The sequence below is a fragment of the Misgurnus anguillicaudatus genome, chromosome 18 (assembly GCF_027580225.2).
Source record: "Misgurnus anguillicaudatus chromosome 18, ASM2758022v2, whole genome shotgun sequence".
In the NCBI taxonomy this organism is placed as follows: domain Eukaryota; kingdom Metazoa; phylum Chordata; class Actinopteri; order Cypriniformes; family Cobitidae; genus Misgurnus; species Misgurnus anguillicaudatus.
In genome coordinates this window covers 30,026,863-30,054,203 of record NC_073354.2, presented here as the reverse complement: position 1 = coordinate 30,054,203, position 27,341 = coordinate 30,026,863, and the positions used below count along the sequence as shown (strand labels likewise).

Below are 27,341 nucleotides of genomic sequence, written 5' to 3'. Positions count from 1 at the left end.
CACCGCAGTAATTTCATGCATTATTGGATTGAGATCATGCAAGACGTCAGCACAGGTTGCTTATGTGTGCTTGTCCTTACGTCAGCTTTCAAAACAAATGATTCGCTTTCTTTTTCATGATGTGGCTATACAGTACCTAACTACAGTGTATTTTAATAGTGTATAGCTCAGTGGTAGAGCATTGTGCCCAAAAGGTCAAAGGTTCAAACCAAGGCAACAATACATATAAAAATGTATACCTTGTAATGCTCTGTAAGTCGCTTTGGATATAAGTTTATGTAAAATGCGTAAATGTAATGTTTTACTTTTAAGATGTTCCATATATAAATACATAAATACTAATGAATCATCCCAAAAAAAAAAAATCCAGAAATGGATGAATGTTCCCCATTGCAATTAAATCACTTCCTTATAAAGTGATTATCTGCGAAGCACACATTTTTAAACTAATCAGCTCTTAAAAAACATGCAGAGCTGCCGCATTGTCCTCGCTGTGCCGTTTATAGCTACATTAAAGTGCTGAAATATTATCCCAACATACCCAGATCCTTTCTGATTAGATAGAGGCATATTTTTAGAAAGTTGGAGCAAAATATTCCACTCCATCTATAACCCTGCATCCTCATCCTTCATCTCAGTGTCCATATTTGTAAAGGAATGTCTTTTCTTTCCACAACAAATGCTTGGGTTTAAAATGTTTGTGAAAGGTTTTCAATGTAACTCATTGGCAATATTCAGTCCTATATTCAGAGTTTTTTTGTGATTGTTGCGGGCAAAAATCCTTGATCTTGCGGCACGTTTTCTTAAAAAATGCGATGGAATATGCGGGATATTTATGCAATTTTATGCGATGAAATATAAAACTGCGGGAACTTGCAAAAACTGCAGGAACTTGCAAAAAGCTGCAAACCCCAACTGCAGTTTTCAATGATGTTCATGTCGTGTAATTATGTCACTTCATGATATTCCCATAGCAACAGGGGACATGGCTGTGCATGTGTGAAGTAAATGCAACATATTTCAACTTTCTGCTTATATGTGACTTTTTGCTACGAAACTGTGGGGATTATGAAATCATGCAAGCCCCGCATATTTTGCAAACGGGAATCTGCAATTTATCCGGTGAAAGTGCGGCGTATTTAATAAAAATGCGGACTTTATAATATGCTGATTGTGCATTGAATCATGCGATCGCATAATCACGTTTCTGGAGGGACTGTATATGTAACTTCTAACTATCCACCTCTTTATTGGTTTGTAAAAGAGACCTCAAGAAGGTGCATCTGAGATCAGTGTTGGGGAAAGTTACTTTTAAAAGTAATGCATTACAATATTAAGTTACTCCCCAAAAAAGTAACTAATTGCGTTACTTAGTTCCTAGTGTTGGGCGATATGCGCTATTTTGAGATCGTCCTATCGTCAGCCTGAGAATTCATTCGGCGTAAGCCTCAGTGGACGAGTAGCGGCCAGCTGTGAGTTTCAACGGTTGTACACTCATTATTGGGGTGCATTGCAGGGTTGCATGAGTGCACTCAATAATGTCCACAATGATTTCGAACACCACTAAAAATTGAGTTTCTGTGATATAATTTGGGTTTAAAATTTATAGAATATAGAATTGCATAAGCTGCCCAACATTCTCATAAACTCATCTGGCATCATTGAGAGATGGCCCAACTGTCACTGCTGATGCACACCTCACATCCTGACACGACACATCCACAGCTGTCATCTCCAGGGACAGTCACTCTTGGAACGGAGATGAAGGAATAGACTAGAGGTTTCTCACAGCTTGTGACAGGATACAAGGTGTTTGGCCAGTTGAAGCTGCTGAGTAAAACTTCTCCAGCGATCCATCTGTCTCTATAATGTCTCCTGTATAATTATAGAGGACATTCACTATATTATAAGTGATAACTTAAGCATTCTGTCATTAAATAATCACTATATGATGTGTAGATGATATGTCACACTCAAATCAAGAATGTGATAGCCTATGCACATCTGATAAAATTTTTTGTAATTCGTTTAAGGTGTTTTCCCCAACAATTTTGTTGTAAATGTTCTTCTAAAGTGGACTTTAAAGGGACACTCCACTTTTTTGAAAATATGCTCATTTTCCAGCTCCCCTAGAGTTAAACATGTAATTTTTACTTTTTTGGAATCCATTCAGCTGATCTCCGGGTCTGGAGGTACCATTTTTAGCATAGCTTAGCATAATTCATTGAATCTGATTAGACCATTAGCATTGCACATAAAAATAACCAAAGAGTTTTGATTTTTCCTATTTAAACCATGACTCTTCTGTAGTTACATCGTGTACTAAGACAGACAGAAAATTAAAAGTTGCGTTTTTCTAGGCATATATGGTTAGGAACTATATTCTCATTCTGGCGTAATAATGGCGTAAAGGACTTTGCTGCCGTAACATGGTCTTAGTACACAATGTAACTACAGAAAAATCAAGTTTCAAAATATCAAATTTGTGCGATGCTAATGGTCTAATCAGATTCAATGGATTGTGCTAAGCTATGCTAAAAGTGCTAGCGCCAGATCTGGAGATTGGCTGAACGGATTCCAAAACGGTAAAAATCTAATTTTTAACTCTAGGGGATCTGGAAAATGGGCATATTTTCAAAAAAAATGGAGTATCCCTTTAAAGTTGTGTTAACTCTGATTTGCTATTTTAAAAAAGCGTTAAAATGTAAAATGTGTAATTTTGTTGGTTTAATACTTACTACTGTCATATTTTAATGTGCATTTGTTGAATTTCCCCCTACAAAAAGATGAACATTGTGTCTTTGTGGAACTATCAAAAAATTGTTCTGTTTGTTTGAGCATTCAGACCGGCCCAATGTTTATGCATATGGCTTTTATCCAAGTGCATTCAAGCAATACCTTTAATGGGATTATACCCATAAACGTTCTGCTGCTAGCCCAACGCTTTACCGACTGAGCTACAGGCCCACCATAAACCTCATTCACACAGCACTTTGGTCCCAAAAATGTTCTGGGATCGCTCCCGGAAAAAGAACCTAGTAACATTGCCGTAATAACCCGGAAAGCCCTCAGTGTGAATGAGACGCAGAAACAATGTCGTAAGAGGCGTGTTGTAGTGAGGACGCGCATGTCATGGTAACGTGGAGTTATGGTTCAGCTCTTTAAAACCAGGCGTTTACATGCAGATTAACATTCACAACGAGAAATGTCTGCAAACTGGACTGAAGCAGATATCAGGTAGCGGAGATTATTCAGCAACATAAAAGAATAGCGCGTCACATGCTCATATGAGCTTATAATAAACAAAAATCCCCGCGCGTCATCGCAACAACATATATAGTTCAGCTCGTCAAAATGTTTTGTTTTTTTTCAAATCCTGGATGCATTTCCCGTTTATTTTCCGTAATGTCTGTGTAAAAAATGGCTATACAGTAACAACGTTGACTCAGCCAACAGAAAAGCAAATTCATTACAAAATCTGTTTTTGTAAATCTGTGATTTCTGGCTGAATCAATTAGATGTCTTTTTAAAAAGACAGTTTAAAAAGGTTTGTCTTATAAAACAATACAATGATGTTCACTCTGTAATACACTGACACTAATAGCAGTTATTTTCTTTTACAGCCCTGATCAAATTGATCTCGCCATGATACTGGCCTTGCTTGTGCTTGTTTCTGGCCCATTGTAAAGCTTTTCTTATTGCTTGCTTGACTTTCGTTGTCCTCTCTGAATATAGATGAATTATTCATGCTTTGACATTTGCTCGTGGACAGAATCGGAATATTCATCTCCATTTATTTCCCCTCTTTTTTTTGTCTTTCAGGAAATGTTCGAGGCGCTTTTCCTCGCGTACGATGAAGGTGTGACATTCCAGCAGTTTAAGAGCTTCCGACGTGTACGAATCAACTTCAGCAACCCCAAAGCAGCAGCGAGCGCCAGAATAGAACTGCATGAGACGCCATTCAGAGGAAAAAAACTTAAACTTTACTTTGCACAGGTGAGAATTGACTTCAGCTAGCATACATAAAAAAAGATACAGTTCAGAGACTTATCAAGCAACATCAAAACCTCACATAGTTGTCACTAAATGTTCTTATTAAGTATCTCTATTCTTTGGCTCTCAGGTGCAGAATCCAGCATCTGAAGGAGATAATTTACACCTGGCTCCTCCCCAGCCTTCAAAACAGTTTCTCATCTCCCCTCCTGGCTCACCTCCAGTCGGCTGGCAACAGATCGATGAAGCCAAACCGGTTATTAACTACGACCTGCTGTATGCAGTTGCTAAACTCGGCCCAGGTCAGAAACAACTCACCACATCAAACTCTGTCAGTACTGAGATAACACCTTATTTCAATAGTCCACTTTAGACATTTTACTAACTTTATCGAAATAGTTTAATCCTTAAGGGTAACTAGACAGTGGCGTAGCGTCTGGGCATGCAGGGTATGCACGTGCAAATGGGCCCGGGCCAATAGGGGGCCCGCCCCAGCTTTTAATTTACATTTTTTTTTCAATTACATTTTTTTTGGCAGCAATAAATATAATTTTGCATGCATATCATTTGTAGTGATTTCTTATTCCTCCGTAATGTCTAATTTCTACTTCAGATCTGCGTTTATAATTTTTTTTGCACTCCGCGGCTGCCATAGGCTCCTACGCCATCATTTCTTTACATGAAGCATTGCTGTGCCAAAAAAACTATAGCGGCTATCTATATGAACATTAAGGATGGACAAATATAAACATAAAAGTGGGGTCTCAAAGAGAAAATAGAAGGTGGAGAAGTTAGTCACGAGTCAAAAACTACACAAAACATTTTGTTTTTCTTTATTTAAATCTACCTTTTAAATTAAAAAAGTAAAGTAAAAATATTTGACTGCCTTATTAAAAGTAAATGTTGTTAACAGACCTGCGCGCCACAGTTAACAGTGCCAACGGGCAAGGTTGGGGGGGCTTTGGCTTAAGGGGGCTCGTAAATTATTTTGCATATGGGCCCGGGACTCACTTGCTACGCCGCTGTAACTAGACAATAGTTTATGTTAAAAGAATATTTTTTTGTTTTGTTTTGTTTTTAAAGAGATAAATTCTGTCATCATTTACTCACTCTAATGTTGTTACCAACCTGTATACATTTCTTTGTTCTGATGCACACAAAGAAAGATATTTTGAGGAATGTGAACAAACCGATCATAAGCCCCATTCACTTCCATAGTAGGAAAATAATACTATTGAAGTGAATGGGGCTTATGAATGGTGTTTTTACAAACATTCCTCAAAATATCTTTCATTTTTGGGTGAACTATCACTTTAACATCCGAAGCCAGTGATGTCAAATGTCTCCTTTAGGGGTTCAGGATTGATCTTAATATTCACACTTCAAAAAATGACTTTCTTACTTAGTATTTTTGTCTTGTTTTCAGTAGAAATATCGAACAATTCTTAAATTAGGATGCTTTTTCTTGATGAGCAAAACAACCCAAAAATAAGTCTAGTTTTTAGACCAAAAATATAAGTGATTTTGTGCATAAAACAAGCAAAAAAAAATCTGCCAATAGGGTAAGCAAATGAATTTTTCTTAAATTTAGTGTTTAAGAAAAATGTTCAAAAATTTTTTGCTTATCCCATTGGTAGATCTTTTTGCTTGTTTTATGCACAAAATCACTTAAATTTGATATTTTTGGTCTAAAAACTAGACTTATTTTTTGGGTCATTTTGCTCATCAAGGAAAAGCATCTTAAATGTAAGAATTTTTTGATATCTTTACTGAAAACAAGACAAAAATACCCTAGATTTTTTTTTCTTGAAAATCATTTTTTTGCATCTTAAAATATATCAGTGACATTGTTTTGTCAAGTTGCACACCACTAATGTTTTTTTGTAAGGTTTGTTTGTAAAAACTACCGAAATGGCCCAATACAACTAAAGCCTAGTCCTGGATTAATTTAAACCCTGTCTGGTAAACCTTCCCATACTTTATTAAAGGGGACACATGACGAAAATCTGACTTTTTTCATGTCTAAGTGCTATCATCAAACTAGAAAATGTGAAAAAGATCAACCCGGTAACTTTGTAAACCATTCTCTGCAAGCATGTGAAAAAATAGGTAATTGAAAGTAAGCTACCCTTGTGATGTCAGAAGGGGATAATATACCGCCTTTAATCTGCACTATCCAACCACAGCACTGCTATTTAGTGCAGAGATCAGCTCATTTGAATTTTAAAGGACACACCCAAAAACTGCATTTTTGCTCACACTAGAGGTCTACACGGGTCCAAAAATTCCTACCCGAGCCCGATCAGACCCGTAAATGTGCTACACTGAACCGACCCGGACCCGTCTGTTGTTTTGAAAGCTGGACCCGGAACCGACCCGGAACCGTCTATTATTTAAAAGCTGGACCCGGATCCGACGCGGACCCGTCTATTATTTAAAATCTGGACCCGAACCCGTCCGGGAAGACACAGACCCGACCGGCAAATATTCTTTAACTAAATGTTATTAATAAGTCAATAAACAAGTAGCGAAAATTAAACTTTTTGTCTTACCCATAGAAGTTAGTCTTCTCCCTCCTTGTACTTGACTGTGTGATGCACAATCCTTATTTCCAAGAAAGTTCCATCATGTTATTCCTCTCTTGACGATTGAAATGTTTAATGCTTATTCCAGCTTTAAAAGTCCACTTTACAGTCATTTGTTGTGTAACGTTATCGGGTCAACTTGCTTAATAATGTTTGCCCATTTGGATTATAATAACGATTGCTCGTTCAGTGCCATGGCTGCTTTCGTTAGCTTTACTTCTTTGCTATCATCTCTGTGCTCTTTGAGCAGATCGCGAAAACTTTAGATATAACAGCAAGACTGTCAATTTATAATATTATTATAAAAATTAGAGAAGTCGTACGGCGGAATAGGTCCCTCCTTCTAAACAAAAGAGCCAATTGTCATAGGTAAAGTCATTGCGTCTCACTGCAGAAGCTCCTGACTGGTAGCCAGAGAAACATTACAAGAGCGCATGCGCGTTAGCTGCCTGGTTGGAGCAACCAAATATTAACTTTTTAACGCAATTTTAGCGTCATAGAAAAAATGTATGCGACATTTCATCTAAGTTTTTGTCGCTGTTTTTGAAAAATTTTATTTAAATGTGAGTGTGTTTTCTCCGAGTCCGATCGACCTCGGGTATTACCCACAATGTTAAACAGACCCGGGACCCGAAGTAATAGATTGAGACCCGACCCGGACCCGGCTGATCATTTAAAATATAGACCCGAACCCGTACGGGTCTCGGGTCGGGTCCCGGGTCTTCGGGTCTCGGGTCTTCTGTGTAGACCTCTAGCTCACACCTACAAAGTGGCAATTTTAACATGTTATAATAATTATCTATATGATATTTTGAGCTAAAACTTCATATATGTACCTTGGGGACACCTCATTTGTGTAATTTTATTTAATTTAACATCTGAGACAAAGTCAGAACAAAAAAGCAGGACTCAAATAAGTCTCCCAGGCTATTAAAGGGATAGATCACCCAAAAAAGAAGCTGCAATGACTTTCTCAATATGATTAAAAATTACTATGGAAGTCAATGGGGCTTCTGATTAGTTTGGTTAGAAACATTCCTCAAAATATCTTCCTACGTGTTCATCAGAACAAAGAAATGTATACAGGTTATTAACAACATGAGAGTGATGTTGACAGTAAATAATGACAGAATTTTCATTTTTGGCTGAACTATTCCTTTAAAGAGCAACATCTGAGCAATACAGTTTCCCATTAGGAATGCTACACGTCGCTATCCTCTCAAATTAAGCACATCCATAATGCTCAGCCATTGTCTTAAATTGTCCTCTTAACGGCGGTAGAGATCTCTTCTGATGACCTTCATCTATGTGTGTGTGTGTGTGTGTGTGTGTGTGTGTGTGTGTGTAATAGTTACTGTAAGTGCCTGTGAGTCTGTGGTGTGTTTTGATTAGGCCTGCTATGAAGATGTTTCTTATCTGTGTGTTTGACAATGTGGACAGGGTGCTATGTTTGGTATGGACCACACACACATACGTACAGTAGGCTACAGTATGCCTGTAAATACTGTACTACTCTCTTAACCTGTTATTTCTTACAATAAAATAGAATTTTATTATGAAATCAAATCAGACTATAGGTTATTTTCTGGCATAATAAATTATTGTAAAAGTACAGCATGCAATGCAAACCTCCACCTATGCGAGACACTACACGAGATTGGGTTCACGATTTGCATGATTAATAGTCAAACACAATGCGCCTCTGACTTTCTACGAGTTCCCAAACAAACATTATTAGAAACCCAAACAAAAAAGTGCACACAGTAAAAGACATCATAATATAATGCATGCACTGTAAAAGGTTTTGCCTCAACTTTATGCTGATATCATTAGGCAGCATCATGAAATTCATGATTACACTGCAAAAAATGACTTTCTTACTTAGTATTTTTGTCTTGTTTTCAGTAGAAATATCTAAAAATTCTTAAATCAAGATGTATTTTCTTGATGAGCAAAATGACCTAAGAAAATAATACTAGTTTTTAGACAAAAAATATACAATTTAAGTGAATTTGTGCTTAAAACAAGCAAAAATATCTGCCAATGGGGTGAGAAATTTTTACTTGAATTAAGTGTTTAAGAAAAACGAAATCTTATTTCACAATTTTTTTTCTCACCCCATTGGCAGATAATTTTGCTTGTTTTAAAGACAATTTCACTTAAATTGTATATTATTTGCCTTAAAACTAGAATTATTTTCTTAGGTCATTTTGCTCATCAAGAAAAAGAATCTTAATTTAAGAATTTTTAGATATTTCTACTGAAAACAAGACAAAAATACTAAGTAAGAAAGTCATTTTTTGCAGTGTAGAACTTCATGACCAGTGTTGGGGAAAGTTATTTTTAAAAGTAATGCATTAAAATATGAAGTTACTCCCAAAAAAGTAACTAATTGCGCTACTTAGTTACTTTTCATGGAAAGTAATGCTAACGTTACTTTTTAGTTCCTTTGCGTTACTTTTTCTTGGCTGAGGCTTGATCTCTTTCAGGCCTTGCAGGTGTTTTTATGACTGAAAAGTTCTACATTCAGAAATGCATATTTTATCACAAAAATGTCGAGCTCTGGCCTGAAATCTCAGTTTTTTAACTCAAACTGTTCCCACACAGGCGTGTACGCATAGAGTGCATAATGTGACTATGTTTAGTTTAATTCAGTACATAATTTTTTTTATCAAATTAATTTAACTAAAAAAGTAACTTGCATTACTTTTTTGAAAAAGTAACTGAAATATTATTGTGTACATTTAAAAAGTAATGGGTTACTTGCGGGCATTCAGGGTGTAACGACAGTCAGTTACAGTTTACATTTGACAGTTTCTTGCCATAATTTAAGATGACATTTTCATTAAAAACGGCTTCTGGTCTCCTTCTCTGTATATAGCAGCGTTGCTATGCTAATCTTGCAGGCTTCCCCGAAGAGGGTCTTTGCTTTCAGTATCCTAAACGTATTTGCATTTTCTGCGTCGGACCCTGTCAGATCCACTGCGGATGTAATTTCGTTGCGTTGGCAGCCAGCCAGCCTCGTCTCGCATGAGGTTAAAAAGCACATGCGTGTGCTTGGCATCGAGCATCGTTGTGATCATAGCTAGTAGTTGAACTTTTGCGCGCTCGCTTAATTTTTTTTTTCTCCGACTGTATGTGTTTTGCGCAGGCGCCGCACACACGTGCATGATCTTGTTTTTCAACAATCGTTAAGTTTTATCGAGTAAATTCTTATCGACAATTAATCGAAGATCGATTAATTGTTAACATCCCTACCCGCAACATATATCACTGATCATCATTATTGACTGGCTGAGGCGCTGCGTGTTTTCTAATGGAAGGTTGGCATCTCCGTAATATAAGCATCTTTGCTGAAAGTACGTCTAAGCAGAGGTGACGATGAGAAAAGTGCCCTTCGTGTGCTTCTTGGGTATCATTACAAACAGTGTATCAACGACTCGGAAAGCGAGGTAAACAACTTGATAAATATCACTTGATGATAATAAAACTGTTATTTTGACATGGACTTTCATGCGTCTGTTGCAGAGTGCCCATGTGAGGCGGAGTTATACACTGTGTCTGTAAGTCATTATATTTCATTACCAGATAAGTTTAAATTGATGCTTTTATCAAAACAACAACTACATTGACTTATTTTACAACCGTCCTGGCATGTTATTTAAAAAAATACAATCTTTTAATTCGCCTAAGGAAGCAGGCGTTTTTACGCACACTTTTATGTCATTGGCTATATGCCACTGCAGTGAAGGCTTATTGCACTATTACTGTTAACGATTATTCGATTGATTGATCATTAATTTAAATGATCATCGAATATGGGAAATTGCATAAATTGACATCCCTAGTTACTTTACTTGTTACTTCAGAAAAGTATTATTATTACGTAATGCATGTTACTTGTAATGCGTTACCCCCAACACTGTTCATGACGTTCTGTCTGTGAAAGTACAGCAACTGGTAGCCAGTAATATATATCAGAATATATTTTTGTACATTTTAGCTCTCCTGCTATCTCTAATTAAATACACACACACAGCTCAGATGGGTGACCTTTTCGAATGTGTGGTCTCCTGTGTCTGTGGACCTCCAGTCACCAATTAATGAGCAACTAACAATTTTCAGTGGAGTTTCACAGGGCATCACATTAAAAAGCCAATTACAAATGATATGCCATACAACCAGAGAAACCTTTATCTTTGAGAATAAAGTGGCATAAATGGTGCAAGTTCATGCCGTTATTGCAGAGCATGCATATGATGCATTTGATATGTATTGCACATGCTAGAAATAGCCCACTGACCTGCTTTTACTAGGTAACCCATGCATAATGCATCACGACCGAAGATCTGCCAATATTGACTCTTGCCTAATGAATATCGTCTCAGAGTAATATCAGCAGATCCATTCCAATGACCTCATATAAACAATACTGTCTGGAGTTTCAATCGGATTTTCAATAGACTCCCTGCAAGGCCCAGACATCAGCTTAGTTATTTTGCACTACGGATCAAAACCATCAGAACTTGGTGCAATAGACAAATTGTGTTAATATAATGTGTTTTGTTTATATTACACTAAACAATGTTTCAAGTTTCAACACATGGTTCGGTAAGATATGGACAGACCCAATATCTGCTGGGTTGCTTCAATACATGTTTGGTCAACTATAGACATTTTGTAGGTTAATTTAAAGCAACCGTTTGGTTTGTCCATATCTTTTAAAGGGACACTTCACTTTTTTGAAAATATGCTAAGTTTGCAGCTCCCCTAAGATTAGTGCCTGAAAATAGTCCCCTGCTATTGAAACATACTAAGGGGACTATTTTCGGTTGCTGCGTAATATCATTGTAGCCATGTTACGGCAGCAAAGTCCTTGATTATTACGCCAGAATGAGAGTATAGTTCCTAGCCAAATCTGCCTAGAAAATCACAACTTTTAATTTTTTGTCTGTATTAGTACACGATGTAACTACAGAAGAGTCAAGTTTTAAATAGGAAAAATATAGAAACTCTTTGATTTTGTTTTAGTGCGATGCTAATGGTCTAATCAGATTCAATGGATTGTGCTAAGCTATGCTAAAAGTGGTACCGCCAGACCCGGAGATCATCTTAACTCTAAGGGAGCTGAAAAATGTGGAGCGTCCCTTTAACAACTCAACATCTTTTAGATTGTAATATTAAACTTTGTAGGGGTGACCCCGAATAGTCGAAGATTCGATGCATCGATAGGAGAAGCCTGATTCGACTACCAATCTCACAGTCGAATCGTCGCAGATGTGTTATGAAATGAGGATCCTTTAATTTTTGTATATGGGTGCACTGTGCACAACTCTGATTTCACATATAACAGCTTTCTCCCAATATATTAATATACAGCATATTATTATAATTCTGCAAATAATATGTGAAGTAGCAGCTTTCAAATAATATTTTTAAAATGCGTTAATAAATCCAGCAACCCCTGTGACCGGGCTACACGTCCATAAGAGGTTCCTATGTTAATAAACCATTGCCTCTTTGTTTCTACATTTAAAAGAAAAAGCTGGCAATTCTGGCTATACTTTCATTCTTTTAATAATTTCTTCATTTTATTTTATTTTATTTATGAATCACTCTGGGTTTTCTGATGTATCTATTTGGCTTGTGTTTTGTTTTCGTGCACTTGAGGCATTTTGCACATTTGTTCTGCACTTTGTTACTTCTGACCTTATTTTATTAAAAAAATTATTTATTATAAACGTAAATTCTGATCTAATTTAAGTCTGTACATTTTGGATTGCTTTTCGTTGTATAGATTTTGCACTATTGCGTGCTGGCCATGCTTGCGCATGCAATTTAGCCGAACGTGCTAGGTGCTCTGCGTCTCATATTTAGAAGTTCATCAAACTAAACATCAAAAAACTGATGTTTTCGACGGGTATAAGTTTTTAAAATGTATTTAAAACATATGGTTATCTTGTCAAAAGTTAAACTACAAAATAGGTAAGCCGTTTCTTAAAATTTCCGTGATGAAACGGAAAATATCTGCACCGAACCTATATTTATGCCTGACACGACTGTCTTTCTTGTGATTTAATATTATGGTTGGTGTTCACTTTCAAATGATAGAAAAGAGATTCCTGAAATAAATAATATCATCAGTTGTTTCTGTATCTAAAGTGAATGGAGATGATCAAAGTGAAAGCAAGCAGGTATTTCTGTGCTAAATAATAACGCGTAGTGTCTATAAAATCAATAATTTCAGTGTTTTTATGAATTGTATATAAAGCTTAGTTTTTATAATTTTCAGTAACAATCACAAATTATTTGTCATTTGTTGTTTTTTTTTGGTCATGACTGCTTTGACGCGCTTAATCTCCAAATTAAATAAAAACACTGAATTAGCCGAGGTTTCCAAGGCAGGATCACCTTTGTTATATTTTTAGGTTTAGTTATCAAAATGTTTTTTGTGTGATGTTCTGTAGATCGTGGCTTTAAAATGTTATGAGGAATAATTAAACAAATGTTGCCTTACATTTTACCTTAAAAATATATAAATGCATCGTCAGTTTTGTCTTCGTTCATCACTTGAAAGACAGTTTTTGGTAACTTTATCAGAAAGTTGTTTATGTGTGCTGCTTGTGAAAGAAAATAAAAGTTATCAATTTGTACCTGGTCTGACCCCCTTCCAACCCATGCACACACACACACACACACACACACACACACACACACACACACATAGATGATTCGACTATCGGTTGACTATGAAAAGATTCGACAATTCTGATTCGAATATGTAAATCCTTAGTCGAGGACAGCCCTAAAACTTTGTTAGAAAGGGATTTTGTTAGCATATCAGTTTTAATGCTGTACAAATTTGCATTAAGAATCCCAAATTTCACTTTATCGACAATTGATATCATGCCGACTTTAATTAGCATCCATTAGTGTATGTTTATTCGCTCTATCTGCAGGCCTTTTCCAAAAATCTAAACAAAACGACATTGTTATCATCAGTTATGTTCACAGCTGTTTTAGACTAAACAACAGCAAATCCATCATAGAGACTTTTTATACTCATAAGAAAATATACAGTAATTTCTCACTAATTAATTTCTGATCCGTCTGCTTTCCTGGCAAAGAATCTTCTTGTCGTCCCATCTAAACATCTGTTTGCCACATGTTGGCCATCTTTTTTGGCCTGGTTTTGCAGCTTTACCGCGGTACACAGCCAGGCTCTAGGAATCCAGGCCTAAGTGCCGTGGTTGGCGGTACATCCCTTATGAAACCAGGTCAATATTGAATGTCACCCACTGTTTGTTTGCTCTATTTTTAGCTGACAGTGTAAAAAGGCGTTTGGGGATTATGAAGTAGGAACATTTAAATTATGCAACAGGACTTGGCATTATAGACTCTCAGCCATCAAACCCTCAAGGGATCAATTTCAAAATCCCATGAAAACATCCTGCTGAATTTTAAATCTCTATGGCTGGGTCTCTCTAAATAACTACGAGAGATGTTTAAGCATAAGTCTAATGTTTTACATTATTTATGTAATGGAGTTCGCCTTATGTAAACAAATAAGTCAGTGTTTTTACGGCACTATTCATACTGCTTTACATACCAAAATAACAGCTGTGATATGTAAGGCAATGAGTCTTCTTTGGCTACTTTAAAGTTAAAGTTGATCAAGCTGTGACTTTGAGGGGTGCATTAATTATTATGGGGGGGTCCAGGACACCCCAGACCCCTGAGATCCATAAAACAACCAGCTTAATGGAAAATGCACTTACATTGTTTCCATGCATGCTGGTGTAGTACTGTACTGTACTGTACATCTAAACATACGGTAAGTAGAGTTTCTGTTTTGAGGTTGTGTAAGAGTCATTCAGAGGCTCTTGTGTAATCCCAAAGAGGGATAAAGAAAGCACTCCATCGCTCCGGGATGATGTGGCTTCACAGCCTCTTCTGAGGAGCGCGTTTGCGATTTATACATTTCACATCTGAAAGTAAAGCACACGCACGTTTTCTGTGAATCACACGTATACGCTTTGACCGTAAGATCAGGATTTTCTAAATGAGGCCCCTTGACTGTGTTACACTGCTGTTGGATGGCAATAATGATTGTGGTTGTTGTGAAAGGAAGCTTTTTCCATTGTTAAACGTGCGTGTCTGTGTGCGTTTCCATACACAATTTTGTGTTGGAGATGCTGTCTCCACATGAGTCACACTGAAATTGTACAGTACAACAATGCACACACACACTCCAGCTCATTAAAGCAATGCTTTTTGTTGTTCCTTGCCCTGTTTACAAGGCACATACCCAGCCGATTCACCCCGAGAAAGCAACAGCAGTTAATGAAATATTCCTGCTGCATCTGTGGACGCTTAGATAAAAGACCTGGAGGCAAGCATGTGTGCCGTGCAGGGCTTAAAGAGGAGCTGTTTAAGGTTGCACACCTTAAAGCTTGACATACAAGCTAACGCTTTTTATTTAAATAAACTATTGTATAATTATAACTGGATTTGTGGTCCAGAATCACATATATATATAAGTCGCATGGGTATATTTGCAATAGCCAACAATACATTGTATGGGTTAAAATTATCGATTTTATCATTAGGATATAAAGTAAAGATATTTTGTAAAAAGGACTTTTTTTAAGGCCGATTTTCACAATATGTAGATTTTTTTGCACCCTCAGATTCCAGATTTTCCAGACTATAAGTCGCTCCGGACTATAAATCGCTCCGGACTATAAGTCGCTCCGGACTATAAGTCGCATGGTCGCCGTGATTTCACCAAGTAAGCTGTGATCCTGGATAAACATTTTTTGTTGATCCTGGATCAACGTTTTAGTCAAAGATACCCCAACCTACCCTTAAAGGACAAGTTCGGTATTTTACACTTAAAGTCCTGTTTTCAGATTGTTTATGGTGAAATAAAACGGTTTTGACTGAATTTTCGACATATGCGGCTGTCCTGAGAATTTTCGCTTGTTTGCGTTTCACCTCACAGCTCTACAATGGGTTTAATGGTGCACTGGAACAATCCTTCATAAAATGCATTAAACTTTTGTTTACAAAGACGTGAAACCCACCGAGCGGCCAGGGGTGCCCACTGACACGCCCACACAAAAATCGCTGCAAAAGACGCCCCTCAACAGGTGTTTTAGCATTCGTTGTAAACTTGGACCTATTTTTCCAAAAAAACCTTACACCCGTACATTCTTCCGCTTAGAGCTTGAATAATAAACACTCCAGCCCAGATGGTGGCGCTAATCCGCTATTGCCAATTGCAAGAATAGAAACAAAGTTCCCGGCGCGGAGTAATACCGTACCTCACAGCACATCTAATACAAGTCAATGGAGTTGGCAAAAACTATGATAAAACCTGTTGGAATGCGTATTTTGCAGCGATTTTTGTGTGTGAGCATACCAGTGAACACCCCTGACCACTCGGTGAGTTTCACGTCTTTGTAAACGAAAGTTTAATGCATTTTAGCAAGGATTGTTCCAGTGCACCATTAAACCCATTGTAGAGGTGGGAGCTGAAACACAAACACGCGAAAATTCTCGGGGCAGCCGCATATGTCGAAATTTCAGTCAAAACCGTTCTATTTCATCATAAACAATCTGAAAACAGGGCTTTAAGTGTAAAATACCGAACTTGTCCTTTAACTCAAACCCTAACCATTTTTAAACCCTTAAAATAGTGTGAAATAGTAGTTTGAGGAGTATTTCTTAAAAGCCCCCAACCCAATCCTAAACCTAAATCTAACATACACACTAATCCTAATCCTGCAATCTGATTGGTTAATGAAAATGTTGATCCAGGACCAACAATGGTGTTGATCCAGGATCACATCTTACTTGGTGATATCATGTTCACCAAGTCGCATCTAGGGGTGGCACGGTTCATGAAAAAAATCCGAACCGTTCGGTTCGCTTGTCTCGATTTGGAGCGCGTGTGCGTCGCACGGTTCAACGGTTCATGGCATGCGCAATGTAGCCTTATGCCCTGTATGTGACCTCAGATAGCGTGTTTCCCTTTCGCGCGAAAGAAGAGGTGACTGTTTGGATTGTAAGTACTGCAGGTTATGTTACGTGTAGAAATGTCAAGTGGGAGAGAAAACGAAGTCTGCCCGGAGTTGGAGGATGCGCCAGCGTCGTATAATGGTGTGTGGAAACATTTTTTATTTCATGTTACCTATGATGACAGCGGAAATAAAACAATAGATAGAACTGCAGTCTATGGGTTGAATGTTTTCGAACAGCCACAGGAGACCGCCTTCTCTCCGACCATTTATCTAATCTGAGGTAGGCTACTAAACTAATGTTTTACGTCTTTTCGTATTCAGCGCTATTTTTAGCCTTTCATTGATAAAACGAAAGCAGCTGATTTCTTGCTAAGTCCTTTTTTCTAGCGTGTGAAAGTTGTGCGATGTTATTTCATAAATTTCCCCTCAAAGTAATCAAAACAGAAGTAGTCAAAAGTGGACAAAAGAGACGGTTTTAAATATTACAGGTGTAAACGTTATGTTTCTCTCTCGTCCACATATACTCTCTGCAGTATTTAAGCAATATTAAGCAGTATTTAAGCAAAATAAATGCAAGTTATCTTTGTGTGCTAAAAATGCACATAAAATTCATGTAGATGGCAATACACCAGGGCTGGACTGGTAATCTGGCATACCGGGCAAATGCCCGGTGGGCCGACGTCCTTGGGGGCCGGTGAATATAATATGATATATATATATTTTTTTAATTGGCCAACGACCGGCCTCATAAAGCATGGACAGCGCGGCCCATTGGTTCATTTTCCATACTGACACTGGGCTGGCCCAATCATCTCTTAACAAGCTCCACCCCTCCCCTTCTGTTTCTTGTGTCAGATGGAAACAGAGAGCGATAATCTGACACACACAAGAAACAGAGAGCGAGTATCATACAGATGTATCATACATCTCGCACTATTTTTGTCTGACCAGCCCATAACACTCGTTCATCGCGCAACGCAGCCCGTTGCTTTCTTTCTTTGTTTTAATGTAATTCATTAATGGCGCTAAAAGGTGCGGTGGCAATGTACTGCATTTTCCAAAAAAGTTAGCGTAAGATGTTTTTTTTTCCGGACAGACCGGCCCAGGAGACACCTAATCAGCAGCCATTGGTTCTTTTTGATTTGACATTTGGCTAGCCCAATAACAACTTTTAGGGCATTTTATGAAGCATGCAGCGTCAGTGTGCGTCTGTCAAAATAAGAGACGACTGAGAAGCGAGTTGACATCGGGTGTGCCTAATAAGCCTTGAAAAGTGAAGCCTCTGGCTCTTTGATCGCCCCCTGGTGGCTGGCTGCAGTACAAGTCATAACCCCGCCCTCTCCATTCAAATGAATAGGACTTTGCTCTAAATAAAAAAATTATTTACACTTCCAATAAAAGTTTTCGAAAGATGGTTTTGGTCTTTTCAAGTAGTTGTTATCACGCTGATATATGTTCAAGTGTTAATTTTTGTGATAAGTTTCATTTTAGCTTGTAATTTGATGCTATAGAAACGGGGCGTGTCGTTATGATTGGAGTGGTTGAATTGGCTGCGCGAGCGTTTGGGCGGAAGTTTGATACCGCGGCTCCGCCTCTGGCTTCACGGACGATTCCTTCTGCGCATGCCTCGGCTCCAAACTGACGTTTTTACGTAACATGGCGGCGACCGTGGTCGGACATTTTTGGCTTCAATTCATTACAATGGTGGGAGGCGACGTCGCGTCGTCCATCTTTTTTTACAGTCTATGGTTGACATGCGGTAAGCAGAACTGCTTTTAAAACACTGTTGTTAGATATCCTCTTAATAAAACACAGTCAAAAACACAAGTGATAGATCAATGGCTGTTTGCAACATGACAGTGATTACACTGCTATAAAATACAGTGTGGGCAGAATTATTACATCAAACTTTTGATCACAGTTTTTATCAAACATATTTTACTAATTCCAAACCAAATTCATTTTAATAACTACCATTCATTTTGTAAATAAAGCATTTATAAGTAAAACATTATTGTTAATGATGGCTGACTGGAGAAAAAAGCACCTTATATTCAAGTGTGCAGAATTATTAGGCACATTTTCTTTTACATTTAAAATGGGCCAAAAATGTTTAAAAAACACTGGACATTCATTATTTATGTCCATAAGAAAGATGCCATGCATGGAAATTGCAAAATTGAGGTGTGACCATTATACAAGAAATCCTTATTCGGGCAGCAAGGGCATAAAATAGGATGAAAGGAAAATATATATATACAAAATTAATGTTGGTTATTAAAATTACTTTGGTTTGGAATTGGTGAAAGGTGTTCAGAAAAAAGTGATCAAAATTTTCTGCACACACTGTAATGGGGCTTGTGGCTTGTCATTGTAACATTTATCTTGTCTGAGTGTTATCATAAGGTGCACAACATTGTGCACTCACTGGCTTATACTATTATTTTTAAAACCTTTTACAGCCCTTACATTTTTGTAATGTCACGTGTCAGCTCTTATACTTTTCTACTTAATCATTATATGGAGTTATAGTCAAGGTTGCACAAAGATTTGTGATCCTATGCAGTGGGCCGGTCTGGGCCAAAATGCCAGGGCCAATTTTTTGTCCCAGTCCAGCCCTGCAATACACATTCTCTTTTTTGCAAAATAAATGAAAAGCATTTTGAAATCATCAATGTCTTCCCTCTTGCAGATATAAGTAACAAGTGTTACTTTCGTCCCAACAGGGATTTCTGACATTTAAACCCAATTTACTTTTATTCTGAAAAACTCTGAGAAGGCAAACTTCAGGATGTGTTACAGCACAAAATAACCTGTAAATTGATCAATACTGTAACACATGAAATGTGTTATAAGAAAAAAATACAGTTTTAGGAATTTCCATAACGTGGTCGAAAACAGCTTTCCGGACCTACACGCAAAAAAAGATGTCGATTTAATACGATTTTTGTCAGCTCTGTCAAGGGTTGCTTGCCAATAAGGCTGTCATGGGTGTTTTTAAATTAAAGCAGCTCAAACTTGCATTTTAGTCTGGGACTAGGATGAGCCCTGTCCAGGAAACCGCCCCCTTATATCTATCTTTTGGGCTACTAACACAGTGCTCTACCAATTGAGCTATGGAAACACTCAGTACAACATTACTTTTGATTGGAAAGATCAAATGTAGTATTGCTAAAGGGTTGTTTCATTTCTGCTATTATGCAAGTCTGAAACAGTCATCATTTCATTGGATCAAAGCACTGTACAGCATAACTCCTCACTATATAAACTTTGTGTATATTTTTAAGCATGGTGGCAAATACATGGCAACTGATGCAAGCCATTTGCCACTTCTTGGCAAATTCACTTTTATTCCGTCTGCAGCTGTGCAGATTGGATCACTCCTGCTTTCCATTTCCACAATAAAGGGTTACATCTTTTATCAGAAGAGGAGCTTATTTTTGGACAGTTGCTAAGGAATGCAGAAATTGTCGTTTTTTTTTTTTTTTAGAGGAGGGCTTTAAAAGGATCAAGGGAGGTGTTTTACCCCTCTTCGAAAGGATGCTCTAAAAATACCACTTCCTTGTGCCGGCCCGCTAGCCCTACACTAACACGATGAAATCCATCTGGCCTTTCCACTCGTTTACCCACTCTGTCCTTCTCAAATTTTGTCGCGAGCACACGTACGGCAGCGGCTCACGACGAGCGGTGCTCGTAAACTGCAGGGAAGAGTCGAGGAGATGTGCTCTGCATGCCAATGACATCAGTGCTGTTGTAATAGGGTCGTTTTTGAGGCTGTATTTATAGCAGCCCCCTTTATGTCTGTCAGGGATGACTAACCTTACAATTTATTTGAAAGTCAACTACGGAGGTCTATTTGTGAAGAATGCATTTTTGGCTGCTTTAATGAACTTGATTGCGTGCTCCTGACTGTCTGACCCTTGACGTAAGTATGCAGCATTGACGTCACCACCAGGTTCAGAGAGAGACTCTCGGGAGAATACAGAAGAGAGTGGAGGAGGACAAAAAGAAATGGATTTATTTGTAGGAGCACGTAGCTGTGCAATTGTTTGAACAAGCAGGTTGTGGATAAAAACTGAAAGGGGAATTAGGGTAAAATAGCAGTTTGTGAATGTGAGAAAACACAATGTCGAATCAAAAACAGAGAGAGCAATGTTGAGGCATTCAAAACTGAAACATACATAAGAGGTCATGTTTGTGTTCGTGTAGCTCAATTGGTGGGCATTGCATTAGGACACCAAAGTCATGGGTTCGATTTTGAGGGAGCACACATACTGTATGCTACTGATAAAAATGTATAGATTAAATGCACTGTAACTCGCTTTGGATAAAAGTTTCTGCCAAAATGTAAATGTTTGTAAGGCATATACTGTGTTGGGTAACCACAATGCACTGCACATCCATGCCGCCCAAGGGCATGTGGTAAAATTTGCTTCATCTTTGTCCTGCAAACATAAAGCCGATATTTGTCTGGCACATTTAAAATATTTGCACACTTTCCAGTCTTTTTTGTGCAACCATGATGAATGTAGAAATGCATTTTGTCATTTTACATTTATGCAAACTTGGCAGACACGATTATGCAAAGCCACTTACAGTGCATTCAGCATTAGATATAAAGCACCATTCTGACTCCCTGGTGGATTTTGTGTTATAAGTGGAATGCTTTAGGAGCTATGGATCACTGCAGTTTTCGTTTGGTTATCACTGCAATTATGACAGTCCTAAAATATCCACCAGTGTATTTTCTCACAGTGATGTCTTGGGAGAGAGCGCCCTCTAGATGTGGATTTAGTTATACGGCAGGAATTACTACAGTAGATCATTTTGCATGGTAGATTCCCATTTGATATCTCTGACCATAAAAATGTGCTCTTGTCCAAAGCCTGAAAGATTAGGTTTGAAGAGACAAAAATAAATGGGTTGCATTATTTTTTTTTAAGCTTTATGGTTTTATTTATATGAGTAGACCATATTTTACACATTTATTAAAGTAACTGTTTACCATTTACTCTTACACAAAATGACACATAATGTGTTAAAAGCTTAACGCACAAAGATGTGTAAAAAATTAACACATCCTTTCTAAGAGTGTATTCCAGGCCGGATCTAGGTGCAGATCCAGCCCGGAGTCGTCTGGGACATAAATGTTCTGCAAATGCTGTGCAAAGTAAACCCAAATGTTTGAGCATGGACACAAACTTGTTTTTAAATGCACTGAAAAAAATGATTAATTGAATTTAATCAATTTTTTTAAGGTAAGTGGTTGCAATCAATTTATTTAAGCTACATTTAAACAAAAGTTTTATTTTATTTTACCCATTTACCAACCACTTACCTTAAAAAAATTGATTAAATTCAATTAATCATTTTTTTCAGTGTGGCCCCCATTAGGGGTGTGCAATAGACATGATTAACCGGTAGAAATTTGTCAACTGGTAGAGATTTTGGACTATCGTCTCTATTGAGGTTACGCAGCCACGTCATGGTCACAAAAACGTAACGTTTGTACACGTATTTAAGCACCGCGGTTTTAAAACAAGTTATTTTAAGTCATTCTAACACAAACAACAGATCTATATGCGTGCGTTCTTTCTGTGTGTGAGGAGCACGTAAGTCGCGCAACCGCTGCTCATTAAGCTTGTGAGCATTTTTACCGCTTTATTGGCCTTAAATACGTATACAGTGTTGGCGGTAACACATTACAAGTAACGTGCATTATGTAATAATATTACTCATCTGAAGTAATGACTAAAGTAAAGCATTACTTCTTAAATGTACACATTAATATTCGAGTTACTTTTTTAAAAAGTAATGCAAGTTACTTTTTTAGTTTAATTAATTAGATAAAAACCAATTATGTACGGAATTAAAATAAACGTATGCACTCTATGCGTACACTTCTGTGTGGGAACAGTTTGAGTCAGAAACTAAGATGGCAGTTTTTGTGATGAAATATGCCATTTTTGAATGCATAACTTTTCAGTCATAAAAAACACCTGCAAGGCCTGAAAGAGATCAAGCCTCAAAAAGAACTAAATACAAAAAGAACTAAAAAGTAACGTAAGCATTACTTTCATTAAAAGTAACTAGTAACGCAATTAGTTACTTTTTTGAGGAGTAACTTAATAATGTAATGCATTACTTTTAAAAGTAACCTTCCCCAACACTGTACATATATGCGTCAAAATTCTCATCTTTCTTTGCAAGTATCCTCATAAACACAACCATTTAGGGCTTAAGAAAAAGTGAACAGCTAAAAAAGAAAACACAAGTGTAACAGTATATTGAATCTGGTCTTAAAGGGGAAGTTACCTAATTTTGCTCATGTTTATCAAACAGCATTGGGAGAAAATCTCTCACTGCTCTTAACTAAATCACTTTTCTACCTTAAATAAAAAATATATATACATACATACATAATTATTTATTTTCATTCCTTTATCATTGACTGTTTATCTTCAGAGAGCTTGAATTTTTTTTATCTTTTTTTATGCTTGTATAAGGTTTTTGTGAGAATTATGAACATTTCTACGGTATTAAAGATTTTAATAACAGAAAAACCTTATTAAAACATTAAAAAACCTCTACCGTGACACACATAGTTATCATGATATGAGAATCCTATCGTGATAGAAAATATTGGTAGTTGGATATTGTATTTAGACACTCTTTTTTCTCCACATGCAGGTGAAAAGTTTGAGCTTCATGCGGGCACAGAATCGACGCCCAGCGTGGTTGTCCACGTCTGCGATAGCGACGCGGATGAAGAGGAGGAACCAAAGACCAACCCTAAACCAAAAATCATCCAGACCCGACGCCCGGACCTGCCCGTCTCACACTGAGAACTCTACAGTTCCCCGCAGGAGGATCTGTACCCTCCCCATTTTCTTCACAGGACCTCTGTCAAGCCCCTTCAGAACCTTGTTAAACACACAACCAGGGTCTGACGGATTCAGATCCGCGTTCCTCGTCCAGCGCACACAAGTATACAATCTTCAATGTGTGTCATGGCGTTTTTTACGTTGGCAATATTCGGTGTCAAATCTGGCCGCTCTACCGTATGTATCCATTTCTTAGTTTGTGGTACTATCATCCTGTCACAGATAGAGGCAGCACTACCCATTCCTTCTGATTGGCTGCACGTAACAGTGTCAAATGTGCCTATTGCACCACAAGTATGTACTATTTGTACCCAATTAAGCCATTTATAGTACATTCTTCATAAGGGCATGCTAGCCAGTAAATGTGGCTAAACACCAGCGCTGCATGCATGTGGCCCAGAAACCCTTACAGCATATATTGCCTATTAATGTACATTTCTTTCCAATAAACCCTATTATGGTATATGGTTAATCCTGCTAGGCAATGAGCACAGTTGACCACAGGAACCTTTCCATCATGCCAGCGCATGTTCTGTATTTACTTTATTTCCAGCCGTGTATAATTGTCAGTGTCTTGCCAACAGTGTTCTTACAAAAAACGATGCTTTTTTCAAACAAGGAGCTGATATTTTTATTGTATACTCATGCAACTTTCAATACAACCTATATGTTGCTTCTCGTATGAGTTTTTGGTCAAGTGTCTGTGTTCCCTTATGGAAACTGAAAATGACAACATAACTTTCCGGGTTAGTTTACATCAGCGGCTAATCCGGTGTGTCATTTAATGACGTCTGTAATATGCATGGTTACTTGTTTCTTGAGGTTAATGTCGTTGTGAGCGATCCATTCATAGGTTTCCTCGTGGTCTGTGAGACTTCATTCACATTATAATCACGTAAAATAAGACAATAAGACAGATCTTCCAAGTGCTATTACACATTGGGTGTCATAAACGCAAATATTAGGATGTCAATTTTTTATTCAAACAATATCTTTTGCTGTGCCTAATCTAATTAAACACAATAGATATACGTAAGCACAGGACACATCACAAAGGCACAATGCGACCTAAATGTGTGCCGCAAAATGTAAATCGTTGTCATACGTACATACAGTGCAGTATAAAGATTATATGTTTAAACCTCTTCCAAGACTATGAAATGAGTCCCGTCCCAGACAATACATCAACACTGTGATGTCATTTCTGATACCTGACTTACGCCCTATGTTTAAGTATGAATATATTTGTTTTGTAAATTTAAAGAGGTGTGATCTGGCTGAATAGTCTGTTGTTCGGTGTTATTGCTGTGTTGGGGTGGTAGCCACAGTGTCAACTTTCACAATGTTATTAACTGTGTTTTCTCAAAACCACTGGATGTCATTGAAGGAATTTGTTTGTCATGCTGTGTCCTTTATCCTGAATGTAAAATACATCCCAACTCTGTGTGTTCACAGTTTGCCATTTTTCTAAAGCAATGACTATTTTACTGTTGTGTAAACAGGGTATTTACTGCTCTATGACATCACAGTCTGCAATGTGATGCACAGTCATTTGTTTGTGCTTCTGTGCATAACCTAGTCTCTGAACATGTAACAACAGATACAGGATCAGATTTATAAAAGAAAGGCATGAGAGCAATATATAACAACTGAAACTCACCCTTAATTCATATTACTGTACCTGCTTGGCCAATCTGCTCTTCCCTATACTCGATTCATACGATCTACACATGTTCTTGCAGTCTCACAAGCTGCCAGCCTTCCTTGCTGTCCTGTAATTTACATTTTTTTGTATTGTTCTGTATTGCACTTTCACATGACTGTATCATTCAGTAACTGTATTTTGTTTTCTTCATGTACTCCTGAAGACATGATATTATTATCTCTGTTCTTAAAGTCTGGAGTTTGTGTCACTGATGTTGGGAAACGATATCTGTATTGTGCATACTTGTGCAAGACGATCGGTGTTCTTGTCATATACGTGTACGTCCTGCCTGCAGACACTATGGAGACATATCTGTATATATTAATCAATAATATTTTTACTGCATTTTTGTACAAATATTCATGGTAGCCATGTACAAGTAGTCGAGATGATTCTTTGTTAGTATTAAAAAAAAAGTTTGGTTTTAAATCTCTGGTGTGTTTATTTTAAAATAGTGTGCAACAGTTTTAGCAGTATGAACCTAAAATAACATGATAATTCAGTCCAGTTTTATACATATGCTAATTAATTTACAACCCACTCTCGCGCTATGCTGCAATCATTAGGGCCGTTACTCAATCCGAAGGCTGCAGCCTCCTGAGGTCGCATATGCAGGCTGCATACGTCATCAGGCCTGGTTTATTTAAATTATCTGAGCATTACATTCGAAAGTCATAAGCATATTTCAACAATTTACGATTAATTGAGAATAATAGTCAACTTTATAATTGTTACTATTCTGAAATAAAGAACTGACAGGCGGATGACATCAAAGTACCGCGAGAAGGAGGTAGAAATTAAACTACTCCAAAAAAATTAACTACTCAGTTAAAGGCCTTTCACATTATAACGATAACTATATTAGCGTCCACACCACAGGATCATAAGGATAATTTTTGTGCTAATTTGCTCGCGCGAGGCGCAAAGGTTACCTGCGCAAATCATTTAACCTTCAAAGGCATAACTAATACTGCGTATTGACTTTTATAAAAAAAAACTTTGTTATTGTGCATTTACACAGTGACTAACAAGCTGTTTCCTTATCATGCCGCGTTTGCGTAACTCTTAATAGTGAATCTAGTAATTTGTGTAATCTAATATCTTACCTTTTGGCGTAGCACTGGATACCTGAGGTAATTTTATGTTATAGACTTCAGCAATGAGGTTCTCCACGTTGTCATCTGTCATTTTAAATGCGCATGCACTTGAATTTCAAATTGCCTGGCATCAAAGATTTGATTGGCTGTCATCACCAGAAAGTGATTACAACGACATCGCTCGCGGTATCTTTATCGGTATCGTTTTGGTGTGAACTTTGGTGTTCTCCTTAATATTAAACGATTTTTAAAACTATACACTTTTTATAGTCTATAGTTATCATTATAATGTAAACGGCACTTAAGATTTCTTGAATCTCTCTCTTCATCAGGCAGTCAGACAAGCCTATTTTCACACCATTAATGCCTCATTTATGTCCCCCTCCTTCAATGCTGTAGCCTGTAGTCCTATCAAGAAATATTTAAAATAATGTCTTGTATTGTGACAGTGTTTTACGGTATTTCCCTTAAGAAAACGTACTCTTCAATTTTAAGTTCAACTGTATTTCTAGCTACAAAAACCATAAACACATTTACCTCTCACAACAGTAACCTTTTGCTATGATATTTGTAGTAAATCAATAGTAGGCTACAACTAGTAATCAATACGCAAAAAACATGGTTTACAAACTTCCTAAAATAAACCATGGTTCATTTATCTAAATGTATGTATTTATGTATTAGTAGACTGACCTTATACTCAAGTCAAGGTCAAATGAAATGACTGGATTCCCCCTTACATTGATTTGTCAAACTAGGATGTAGTATTATGTAGAAGTAATTGTGTTTTTTTAAACATCCTCCCTAATAAGTTGCTAGATATGAAATAATGATTTTAAAGTCAAACCAGAAGTCTTGTGAGTGACGTCACTCATGATACAGAAATGTATCGCCACTGACCTCTGGTGGCGGGATATTGACACAACACCTTTATTTGTTAATACAGGTCAAAATTACAATCGACAAGAAATATTATTTTGAAAGCAGATTCATTATAGCAAGTTATTTCCTTTTACAATAGCTAATAATAAATAAAACAATAACAACAAGTG

The 27,341-nt window shown here is 37.3% G+C and overlaps 1 protein-coding gene and 1 long non-coding RNA gene across 3 annotated transcripts in view; one reads left to right on the top strand and one right to left on the bottom strand.

Moving 5' to 3' along the window:
- The window catches only part of rcan2 (regulator of calcineurin 2), a 98,513-nt gene extending 72,892 nt beyond the window's left edge, over positions 1 to 25,621 (top strand). For both annotated transcript variants that reach the window (XM_055185579.2, XM_055185580.2), the window contains 3 exons: positions 3,823 to 3,996; positions 4,124 to 4,295; positions 23,294 to 25,621. In XM_055185579.2, the coding sequence (XP_055041554.1) occupies positions 3,823 to 3,996; positions 4,124 to 4,295; positions 23,294 to 23,448 (501 nt within the window). In that variant the 3' untranslated portion in view covers positions 23,449 to 25,621. The remainder of the gene's footprint in view (positions 1 to 3,822; positions 3,997 to 4,123; positions 4,296 to 23,293) is intronic.
- Positions 1,587 to 26,376, bottom strand: LOC129429115 (uncharacterized). The gene is made up of 2 exons (XR_008639141.2): positions 26,299 to 26,376; positions 1,587 to 1,875 (listed from the first exon to the last, which is right to left on the bottom strand). It is a non-coding gene; the product is annotated as an uncharacterized lncRNA (long non-coding RNA).
- Positions 26,377 to 27,341: the final 965 nt, after the last annotated feature.